The 12657-nt window shown below is 40.6% G+C and overlaps 1 protein-coding gene across 3 annotated transcripts in view; it reads left to right on the top strand.

The window, feature by feature from the left end:
* CMYA5 (cardiomyopathy associated 5) overlaps positions 1 to 12657 on the top strand; it is a 45556-nt gene that overhangs the window by 7575 nt on the left and 25324 nt on the right. For all 3 annotated transcript variants that reach the window (XM_074533436.1, XM_005492133.4, XM_074533435.1), the window contains exon 2: positions 490 to 10726. In XM_074533436.1, coding sequence (XP_074389537.1) covers positions 490 to 10726 — 10237 coding nt within the window. The remainder of the gene's footprint in view (positions 1 to 489; positions 10727 to 12657) is intronic.

Here is a 12657-nt window from a genome sequence, read left to right as displayed (position 1 = left end):
AGTAACAAACCAGTGGATAGACTACTGCTTTGAGCATTGTATAATCATTCACACTTGCGCAAAGCAAGTGTGGGTGCTATTAAAACACTGACAGTATCTTTGAAGTGTTTAATGAAAGGTTTAATTTATACTGTGAAATAAACACATGCTGGAGAATAGCCTCAGAATCAGCTCAACCTCACACTGGCAAAACAAGGTCAGATCAAAGACTGTTCTTCCTGCATTGTCAAGATCTTTTAAACACCTCCCCTTCATTGAATTAACCTTGCAACATGCAGTTTTCCATCTAAATTCATCTAAAATATAGTTGTGAGACAAAATATTACTTTTCTTATGCTTGTACTTCAAAATCTATGCTTATGCAGTATTTTTACAACTTTGAAAGCCATTTTAATTTTAATGAATAAATTCAGCTTTTTCCTCCAATAATTTAATTTGTTGTATGTTGTTAGAGCTTTCTTTTGTTTTTTTGTTTTTTTTTGTTTGTAGTTTAAAAGATCTTATCCAAAGTGAAGATGTGAAACCCAAGCTGCAGTACATCATGACTAACCCTTCCTTTTCTATGGTAACATGCCAAAGTGAAGACAGTGGAATAACCTGGGAAACCAGCTCGAGCAGATGTTCTACTCCCTGGACCTCAGAAACAAGTACCACTTCTGATCTTTACAGTATGGAAAGTTCACCAGTAGGTTCTCCTCCAGGAAAAGTTATCTTTATTATGGATGAAGGCATGATCATTCGGAAAAGGACACGCAGATCTTCAAATAAGGTGCCAATGGCTACAAGACCAAAGGGAGGCCAGTGCAATAAAAAACGTGACTCTTCTGGAATGCAAAGGCAAGAACCAAGAACTGATCTAGGAGATGTGCAAGCCTCCACGTTGAATGTAGAGCAGGTGGAAACACAAGACACAGATGAGGAAATGTTGGACAACAAAGAGGATCAAGAGAATATCACAGAAGAGCCCGTAAAACGTGCTCCAATAAGATCAATATTTAGGGAGAGCAGACTGAGAAAAGTTGGTCCAATTCTTGGAGGACCAGTACAAGCTAGAATCCAACTGTTCAACTCAATTTTTGGAGGGACTGGGCCAGCCCCTGAAACATTGGAGAAAAACAGAATCCGGAGAAGTAGCTCAGCTTCAGGAGATTCTGAAAAGTTCCTTGAAACATCAGTAAAAGAAAGATTGCAGAAGTTTGGTTCACTCTCCACATATCCAAAACATTTTCAGGGAGCAAGAAGTAAAATTCTTGAAACACCTTCAGAGAGAAGGAGGAAACAAAGAGAGCAACTCACAGAACAAGCAAAACAAAGCTTTTCTTCACCAACATCACCTCTTGAAAAACAGCTTACTAAGAAGAATGATTTTTCTTCTGAAAATATTGAACCTTATAAAATGAAAGAATCAACTCTTCAACATGAAGAAAGAAAAGAGAGGAAACCTCTTTTAGAGACTCCAAATCAGGTTTCAGAACATTTACTGAAGAATGAAGAAGAAGCCAGGGAGCAGCAAAGTCATTCAGCCACAGCCAGAACATCAATAACAGAGTCAACAACCTCCACACCATTCAAGTCTGACAAAAAAGAAGTGCTGCTTCCCTCAGCCGAAAATGCAAAAAAGAAGCCAGACCAATCCCTGCTGCCAGCATCAGATCATCTAGATGAAGTGAAGAATCAGGAAGTTCAGCCTAATTCGGCACCACAGTCTGTTTCAGCAGATTTTGTTAGTGAATTAGATAGACCAAGTTCCCAGCATGTTTTGCCTATAGAATCTATGTCAGAACATCCTGAGGGGGAAATACAAAAGTCTTACTTACCTGATGTTCCATCAGCTAAATCCAAATATCCCACTTCAAGTGAAACAAGACAGGAAGATGTTATTCCTCAGTCATCAGAAGCTGCACAGTCTGAGTCTGAACATGTGCTTTTACCACATTCTGGAAATGAAACAGAAAAGCAAGAAACTGAGTGTCCATCATCAACTGCACTGTCAGAGTCAGCAACTTCAGGTGTAATGTATTCAGCTGAAGGAGAAGAGGGTAAAAAGACCCCATCTTCAGGAACTCAAAATGTTCATTTGGAGAACCAAACAAAGTCTGAACAAGACTTTTCACTTCAGAAAACAAAGAAGCAAGGAATTAAATTAAAACCACCAATTCCTGAAAATATAGATTCTAAATATTTTGGCATTTCATATCCTGTTCATACAGAAACAGAAGAAACACAGAAAACTTCAGCTACAAATAAAGCAGTAGATTTTGATCACTCTGATTTTTCCACTGAAGAAAACAAACAAGCTGAAGGTGGGCAAATGGAGATGGAGCATCCAGACCTCTCATATTCCACCGAAGAAACTGGAGAATCAGAGACAACACAGATGGAGACAGAGCATCTGGATTTCTCTTCTCCCAAGGAAGAAACAGAGGAATTGAAGGGTGAACAGATGGAGATGGAGCATCCAGATTTCTCTTTTTCCAGGGAAGAAATAGAGGAACCAGGAAGTGCACAGCTAGAGACAGACCTTCCAGATTTCTCATATTCTAAGGAAGAAACAGAGGGATCAGAGAGTGCAATACCAGATACAGACTACCCAGAACTGCTTTTTTCCACAAAAGAAAGAGAAAAATCAGGGAGATCCCAACTGGAGACAGAACAACCAGAATTTTCTTCCAAGGAAGAAACAATAGAACCGGAGAGTGCACAGCTGGAGATGGAGCATCCAGACTTTTCTTTTTCCAGGGAAGAAATGGAAGAATCAGACAACACACAGCTGGAGGCAGAGGTCTCCAGCTATGATAGATCTGAGGATCTATCATATTCCAGAGAAAAAATGGTGGAATCAGAGAGTGCACATCTGGAGATGGGTCATCCAGACTCTTCTTTCACCCAGGAAGTAGTCAAGGAAATGCAAAGTGCACAGCTGGAAAATGAACATCAAGTTTTGCTTTCCAGGGAAGAAACAGAAAACCATGCATTCAGTCCTTTTGAACAGGAACAGTCTTATTCCCCTGAAAAAGAAAAGCAAGAAGAAAAAGAAGAGCTTGCACAGGTACATTCAGATTTACCATGTTTGATGGAGGAAGCAGAGAAAGAAAACAATGCAGAACTCCAGTTGGTACATCCAGATAGATTTGATTCCACTGGAAGGGCTGAGATACAACAAACTGGGTATCTGGAAACAGCATTTTCAGATTTATCGCATCCCATTAATAAAACAAAGGAGAAAGAACTGTCACAAACTGACAAAGGAAAACAGCCACAGCCTGTACAGCAGGAGTCACAGTCTGAAGGTAAGCTGGATTCCTCTGCCATGGCAATGCAAGGAGAAACTACTCAACTGCAGTCAGAGCTTCCAGTTTGGCCACATTCTACCCCAAAAGAACAGGAAAATAAAACTTCACAGCTGAAGGTGAAACAGCCAGAGACAACATATTCTGCTGGCGAAACAGAACATCAAAAATTGCAACCAAAGCTGGAACAAACTGATCCACTGTATTCCCAGGGAGAGACGGTACAAGAAGCTGTACAGAGAAACTTAGAAGGTCCAGAGCCATCATGTTTCATTAGTGAAACAGAGCAGCATGAAAATGTACAAATAGTTTCAGAAAAGAGGGATTTCTCATTTACCACTGAAGAAGCGACACAAGAAGGAGTCGAGGCCGGAACTTTGTGGTCACAACTGACTGACAGAGCAAAGCCCTGGGAAACAGCACAAATGGAGCAGGAGCAGTCTTTTCCTTCCTGTTCCACTGCTGGTACTCAGCAACAGGAAACACCATCACTCAATGTGCCCCAGCCAGATGTTTCACAGTCCTTTGGCAGGATGGAACAAGATACAGTACAAAGAGAGGTGAGACAGCAGGAAACAGATCAACAAGAAGCTGTGGAAATGGAAACAGAGTATTCAGGTATTTCAGAAAGCCTGGGTAAAGAAGAGCCACAGGTCACAGACCAAAATAATTTGGCACAGCAAGAAATAGCTCAGCCAGGGTTAGTGCATCCATCTTTGCCATATTCATTCAGTAAACAAATGCAAGAAGAAATGCAAACAGAACTAGCATATCCAGAAAAAACATTTTATGTAAGTACAGAAACAGAGAAGGAAACTGTGCAGCACAAATCAGAGCAACAAGAAATACATCAAGAGCTGGAGCAAACATTTTTGCCTCCTTCCAGTGAAAAAGAAGCTCCACTGGAAATGGAAATAACTTCAGAATATCCAGATTTGCTATATTCCTCTCATGGGCAAGAAAAATTATTGAAAAAACCAACCATACCATTCCATTTGAAGCAACAAGAAACTGAGCCAGTAATGGTGGAACATCCAGATGTTTCATGGGACAGTGGTGAATCAAAGCAAGTTGATATTGTGGAGCAGGAGTCAGGACATCCAGAGCTCTCATACACCATGGGAGAAACTCAGCAAAAATCAGAACATTTGGATTCACAAGGAAGCCTGAGTGAAGCAGCACAAGATGAAAATATGGAAATAGAATCTCAATACCCAAATCAGTCATGCTCGCAACTGGATTCAAAATATTCAGATTCATCCTTTTCCTTTGGTAAAGGCAAAGAACAATCAACTCAAAAGTTTAAGTCTAAACACCAAGAATTGCCTAAAGTAGGTAAAAAAAGAACTTCTCCAGCAACTGCACAAATAGAGTCAAAACATACAGAACTTGCACCATGGGAGATGAAGCATCCTGATTTGTCACATTCCACTGGTGAGACAAGCCAGGAAGAAGTAGCACCATTGGATCAAAAACACAGAAAACTTTCTCTTGGCAGATTAAAGCAGCAGAAAGCCACAGAGCAGGAGTTAGAGCAAGAAAAGTTAACACATTCTCCCAATAAAAGGAACACTTCAGAACGTGCCCAGGAGATCCTGGAAGAACCAAATTTATCATTTTCCATTGAGAGGCCAGATGATGAAAGGATACCACCAGAGGTGGAGCATACTGATGCAATATCTCCTCTGGACATCTCAGAGGTACAACAAAAAGTACAAGAAACAGAGCAAACTTATCCCTTTGGACAAATGGAACAGAAAACAGCTCAGCCAGAAGTGGAAATTTCACATTTGTCACGTTCTGTGGGTACAGCAGAGGAAACAGAAATGGCAGAACCAGGGCAGGGACATTCTAATTTGCCTTACTCTGTTTTCAAAGTAGGAGGGCTGCAAACATCACAACTGAAACCTGAACACCCTGGGCTAGCACATTCCCTCAACAAAGTGCAGGAAACAATCCAGCTGGGATTGGAGAAGCCAGGTGCATTGTATGGTCATGACAAAATGGAGCAAATCCCACCTGCACAGCTGGAGCCAGGCCATGCAAGCTTGGCACCCCTGACCAGGGAAGTGGGGCAACGAGGGACAGAGCACACAGCTGTGGAATGCTCTAAAAAGGAACAGTCTGTCTGCACAGCAGAGCATTCACAAGCTGCAAAGGAGAAACACAGAGTTCCAGATGCACCATTCCCAAGTGGAAAAATGGAGCAAGGAGAAATGTTAAAAGCAGAGCCAAAGCATCCTGATTCACTGCATTCCATTGATAAAGGAAAGCCACAAAGAACTACACAACCAGTGTTAGAAAAACCAGATCTGTCATCTGGCACAACAGAGCAAGAACAAATTGCTGGAGAGGAGAAGCAAGGCTTCTTGCATTCTTTCAAAAAAGAGGCAGAAGGCAAGAAAGCGTGGATGGAATTGGGACATTTAGAATTATGTCATTCTCTCAGTGAGGCAGAACAAGAAACTTTAAACGCAAAATCTCACCATTCAGATTTATCTGCTGGCACATTAGAACACCATGAAATCCTACAGCCAGAGGCAGAAACAATGGATTTATCATGTTCAATTGGTGAAACACAGCAAATTCAAATTGCTGATGAGGATTTTGAGTGCCTGGATTTATTTCATTCCACTGGCACAGTACAGCAAGAAAAGATTCAACCAGAGCAAGAAAAGACAAATGAGTTTTCATCATCTCTCAAAAAAGCAGAGGAATGGAAAGATGCAGGAATGCAAGCAGAACACCCTGAGCTACAGTGCTCTATGGAGAATACAGAAGGAATGCAAAATTCCCAAGCAAATTCAGAATATGCAGATTTGTCATTCTCTGTTGGCACAGCGGAACCTCATAAAACAACTCAGCCAGAGCTGAAAGAACAGAGTTTGTTGCATTCATCTGTCAAAACAGAGCCATCATGGGCTGCTCTACCTGAGTCTGAACATGCAAGTGTCATGGATGCCACGGGCAAAGTACTGCACATGGATTTGTCCTCTTCTGTTAGTGAAGAAAAACAAAGTGCACAGCTGGACGTCAAAGAGGAGAGAAGAAGCTATACATTACACCCAGAGGAAATAGTGCAACTGAAATTGGATCAACCAGTGTTTTCAAGTCCTCATGGCATAGAAGAACAACCAAATATATCTACAGTGGAAGGGGAGTTCCCAGACTTCTTGTATTCCTCTGGCAAAACAAAAAACCATGATGCTGCACAAGCAGGGTTCACTCCTTCTGATATTTCGTATTCCACAGGAAAATCAGAACAGTTGCAACCAGAAAAACTGAATTCAAAACATCCAGATTTGTCACACTTTCTTGGCAAAGCAGAGACTCATGTAATAAAGCCGCTAGATTTATCATATTCCTGTAGCAAGGCAGATCAACCACAGACTGCCCAGCTGGAGCATCCAGAGAAACCATATTTCACTGGCGAAACAAAGTGGAGGGATGAGGTCCAACCAGAACAGCCACATGTTAGTTTGCAGTCCCCTGATGTTGAAACAGAGCAGCCAGAAACACCTTCTGTAGCACATACCTTTGTCAGGACCGAGGAGCAGGGAACTACACAACCAGATTTTAAACAATCAGATTTATTAAGTCCTACTTACAAAGCAGAAAAGCATGAAATGGGCCCACTGAGAGCAGGATATTCACAGAAGCAAGACACTGGTGCTCCTTCATCTCGAAGTGCTCAGCTGGAAACTGAACAACAAAATTTATCATTTTCCACTGAGGAAGCACACAGCCACAAAATTCAACCATATTCATCTCTTACTGAACAAACAATGCCTGTACCTTTGGGTGCTTCACACGCTGTGTCTGAAACAAGCCTTGAAGGAAGTCCAAAGTCTTCACCTGTAGCTGGAGGCTCACCCCCCAAACATTTAGAAATATCTTATTCCACCTGTAAAACAGAACACTTAGAAACTGCTCTGCCTGAGCCAGGGTCCTCTTTTGCAAGAAAAGAAGTAGAGAATACAGAAAGTCTTCTACACTTCCCTGTAGCTGCAAAGTCAGAGGCTGAATATGAAATTTTACCTGAAGTTGAGAGAGAACAGACTCCACATTACTTTCATACAGCTATACAGTTAGAATCTGAACAACTAAATTTATCATATTCTACAGATAAAACAGAAAGTCTAGAAAGTCAGGATTACCTGACTGTACCTTCAAAACTGCAGTCTGAACCTTCAGTTCCATTTTATTCAGCTGATGAAACATGCCAGCAAGAAGTTCCACCTTACTCAAAACCAGTCTCTGAATATATGATTCCCACACAGTCCCTTGCTAAACAAGAAAATAAAAAAATGCAGCCATTTATTACCCAGCCCATACAATCAGAGTGTGAACATGTAATTCCACCACACAATGAACAACAGTTGCAAAAAATTCAACTCAGTTCACCTGAAACAGCAAGCTTAAAGACAGCGCACTTGGAGAGTAGGTCTCAAGTGCAAGACCAAGACAAGCCCGAATCTTCTTTGTTGGATACAATATATTTGTCTCCAGACCAGCTCAGAAGTTCACCCAAATTCACTGCTGAGCAATATGAGCAAGAAATGCAACCTGATGTACACACAGTGCCAAGGGCAATGACCACAGAGTCAAAGGTGACTGGTGTAGCAGACCAGCAAGAAGTGTTATCAGAGTCATTTATACCTTTTCATAAATTACCTGGAAAGTCAGAACTTGAAAAGCCAGTATCAGTGGCTCTCACTGATGATGAAGAGAAACAAAATATTCCATCATCTTTATCTGATGTAGCAGACATGCTTGGAAAGCAATCTAACAAATTTTCAGGCATTTATACTGAAGGAGAGCATAAACGTGAAATGCAACAAGGTTTTGAAGACCAAAAGCATACAACCTTGGAGCATCTGGGAGTTGTTCAGTCAGACCTAGTTCAAGAAACTGTGACACACAAAACACAGCATTATTCTGGTGAATTGGGTAGCCTCTCCTCAGCAGAGATTAAGCCCCTTAGCTCAAGTTCTGAAGAAATGCAGAACCCAGATATTCCATCTTTTGGGCTGGCTAGCTGGCTGGCAGAAGAGGTGAAAGCTTGCTTAATTAGTCCAATAGGGGCTGCAGAAGTAGACACGCAAGGAATTCAGCTTACTCCAAATGAAGCTTCCGATTTTGGATCAAAGGAATTTCCAGCTGGAAGTTGCACAGAATTCACAGTTCATAGGACTACAGAGACTAAGGGACATACATTTAGAGTTTCTGAATCAGTGTCAAATAAATTTTCTCACAGGAAGCCCTCAGACACTAGTCCCAAAACACAGAGAGACAATTTACCATCTCTGGTAGGAGATAATCAAGGTCCACATAAACTTCTGGAGCATGAAACTAGTACTTTAAACCCTACAAAAACTGAAGCAATGCAACATCTGGAGGTAGGCAAAATGTCTGAAGTGTCTGAACATTATCTGAGAGGAGAAGAGGAAGAAATGGTACATGCAAGTGCTGTAGAAGACAGCCAGCATGGTCTGGAGACTACTGAACAAAAAGATCTATTTAATATCATTTCAGAAGGTTATGAAATACTCAATATTCATGCACCTACACATTTTTCTTCTGTTGATCAAGAAGAAAGTAAACACATGCCTGATAAATTAGAATACTTGGAAACAAATCCTTCATTTAGAAGAAAATCAGTCAAGGATGGCCAGAGAGCCCTAACTTCTGGAAGAATCACAGAAATTTCAGAAAGCTCTCTATTGGGAAAGACTGCAAGCCATGAACTAACAGAATTGGTCAAAAAGTATGATGAGGAGCAAACTGAAGAAACTCAAGAAGAAAATCTCCTGTTGCCAGAAAACAATAATTGTGCAAAGTTGGATCCTAATAATGGTACTGCTGATATGGATTATTTTGAAAAATATACACTGATTGATGACAAATCCCCAATTAAGCCACAATTTGAAAGACAAATTTCATTGTCTCCTGTGACAGAAGATCCCAATGAATCTATGGAAGAAGCCAAACCTTTTAAAGAGAGTACTGAGGTAGATACTTTGGAAGAGTTTTCCTTACTTGAGGACCTGGATGAAGTCTTTTATGGTACCATAAAAGGAGAAGGCAAAATGCAATCCTACGCAGATGCCTCAAAACCTTTACCACTGCAGAAATCAATTGATTCTAGCAATAAGAGCATTACAAATGTAGAAGATGAATGCAAGTCACCAGGAACCCCGCTCTTCGATTCAGAAGAAGGAGTGCTAGAACGATCTCTCTTGTTCCCTACCACTGTTGCTGCTGTTAACCCAGAGCTTTTAGAGGAGCCACCTGCTCTATCATTTTTATACAAGGACCTCTATGCAGGAGCAGTAGGAGAAAAGACAAAGGATGAGACTCCCTCCGATGAAGAAAGTGGTAATTCTAATGCTTCTTTCCCCAGCAGAAATTCAGACACAGATGATGGAACTGGAATTTATTTTGAAAAATACATTCTTAAAGATGAAATTCCAGGTAAAGCCATTGGGCCTCAGAAAGATCAGATACCAGAAGATGAGTCCTTTAGGGGAGGAATTTTGGTTTGGAGTTCAGAGAATAACCAGGAGGAGGGATCTGGTGATGTTCAATATGTCAGAACTGAGGTTCTGTCAGAAAGAGTTGTTATGGAGAGAGACAAATTCCAGGTTGACAGCAACATTCAAGCAACAATTTGCAAGCCAACGCATGCCATTCCTTTTGGAAGCAAACCAGTTATTTCAGGTGCAGGAACTGATACCACTGAACAAAGAGAAGAAGAAAATGTACCAGTAGAAAGAACTGAAGAGTTGCCAGAGCAGCCAAGTCAACAAAGATACAGTCATCAAGTGGAGTATCAAGGAGCTGCATATCAAGAAGCTAGTACTGGGCAGGAAGAACGGCAAGATATAACAGCATTTCCTCAGATGGAAAAGTATGTTCCATATGTCAGGGCTCCCACTGAAGACAGTGGAGATGATCAGTTCACTCAGGAACATCTGTCCTGTGTTCCTACCATTCAGCAAACAGAAAATCCAGACTTGCAAAGAGAGGAGCAGCACAGTGATGTTTATGAAGATTTTGCTGAGTCAATGGACTATGATGTGATTACACAAGAAGAGCTTTTGCAAGATGAAATATCATCTCAATTTACACACGAGGAGCTATTATTTGAAGACAGGGATTCCTTTGATCATGCTGCTGATAGTTATGAATTTGTTAATGAGCCAGAACAAAGAACTCCTGTTGAGCTTGAAGATTCAGGCTTTGTGGTGATGTATCCTGAAAAATCAGCAACAAACGTTCCTCAAGTTGAGAGCCCACAGAGAGAACTGAAAAAAGCACAAGTAGACACTTATTGTTACCACTGCAAATGCCCAATATCTGCTATTGATAAGCTTTTTGGAGAGCATAAAGACCATGAAGTCACAACACTAGATGATGCTGCAACCAAGATGAAGGTAAGTACTAATTTGGGCAAAAAAAGAAGCTACTAAGGCTAATTTCTCCAGTTCTCTTGCATTGTCAAGAGGAGAGGCTTCCAAGAGTAGTCCAGAAGCTAAGATGCAGTATCTATTAAATAAAAATTATTCCTACACACCTGCTGTAGATCTTGAAGGGAGACCATCTTATTAAGGTATTCTCTGGAGTCCTAGACTTGCTAAGCTGGTATTTTTATTTACTCATAAGTTTGAATGGCCTTGTTTATATGTAGTTGTTAGCAGACTTTCCATCTTTCAGTCTTATCTGTAAAAGTTTGTTCTGGTTTTGATATGTAGGGGGAGAAATGGGAAGAATGTTGTTTCTACGAAAATAAAACTTCAGTAACAGCAGTTCACTTCACTTGACAAGGTACAGAAACCTCCATATGTGAAGACTGGTAACATCATAAAGTGTTCCCTGTCCCACTTACTTGCGCTGGTTGCTTGGAGATATTAGACAAATCACCCTACACAGTTTTGTTGAAGTACCAACTTATTTGCTGTTCCATACACTTTCATCTGCAAAATGGCCTTAAACTGGAGAGGGAGGTTTCACAAGGGCATCTAGTGACAGGACAAGGGGCAATGTCTTTAAACTGAAGGGGGGAAGGTTTATATTAGAAATTAGGAAAAAAATTCTTCATAGTGAGGGTGACGTGGCAGTGGAAGAGGTTGTCCAGAGAAGTTGTGGATGACCCAGCCCTGGAAGTATTCAAGGCTGGGCTGGATGGGGCTCTGAGCAACCTGGTCTAATGGAAGATGTCCCTGCCCATGACAAGGAAATAGGAACTAAATGGCCTTTAAGGTCCCTTCCAACCCAAACCATTCTGCGCCAATAGCATTGTGGTGTCCGCACAGGTAAGAGTTTATAAAGTCCTACTTGCCACTATATCCAAGCTGTTCTCCCCTAATAGATAAAATGTCCTCCATTTCAGTAAGCTAGTCCATTGCAATAAATACCAGTGAAAATACTTTTTCTGTGGAAGCTATTGTTCATTAAATTACAGTTTTGCTTGTGAAAAGAGCGTGTATGTGATACGTCACTTCTCCAATATCAGATCTGCTCATGTACAAGTGAACATATCATACAGATGTTTCTTTCTTGATTAGCAGCTATTTACTCTCACCCCAGTAAATGAAAGGTGAGGTCTCTTTTTTGGCACATGTTCCTTTGACAGGAATATAGATTTCATGTCATTTTACTGAAATTCCAGAAGGGCTTGTATTGGTGGTATTTAAATTATATTATCTCATATGTAGAAGACAGAAATCAAAAGTAGGAGTCAATGTAACAGTTTCAATTATCAGTACTTGCAAACCATCTCAGATGTAGAGTTGTTTTTCATACATGGCCTTTTGTGTTTGACTTAGCAGTGATAACAAGGCACAAGTAAGTCAGCAATAAAGTCACAGATCCCAGCCACCCCTCAAATGTACCCGCATTACAGTGAGTCAAGCTGCACATAAACATCCCATGACATCACTCCCTGGCTGTGGAGCACAGATATGAAGCCAGTATTAAATTTGGCTGCAACACAGGCCTGGTTTCACATGATTTCTAGCACTCAGGGCTCAGGTTACTTTGAGACTGCATTTGTATGTATCTTGTTACTTCTGTATAATTACTGAGAAAACATTAATATAGTAAAATGCTTGTTGCATGATTTTTAATTTTTTAATTTTTCTAAATTATTATTGCATGAAAACTGTGAGAAAAGAGCTTCACGGTGAATTAAATGAGCTAGGGATTACATTTGTCAGATTTTACAGTTCATCCCGACAAACAGAAATTTGTTTCCAAATCTTGATAATTTCCCTAAATATTTTTAAAGGGCGCTTTCAATTGTATTCTCCAATGGCACATTTGTAATTAATGTAAAGTCTTGTGCTCTTCATCTAGCCGTAAAATT

The sequence above is a fragment of the Zonotrichia albicollis genome, chromosome Z (genome assembly GCF_047830755.1).
Source record: "Zonotrichia albicollis isolate bZonAlb1 chromosome Z, bZonAlb1.hap1, whole genome shotgun sequence".
Classification (NCBI taxonomy): Eukaryota; Metazoa; Chordata; class Aves; order Passeriformes; family Passerellidae; genus Zonotrichia; species Zonotrichia albicollis.
This window is presented reverse-complemented; position numbering and strand designations above follow the sequence as displayed.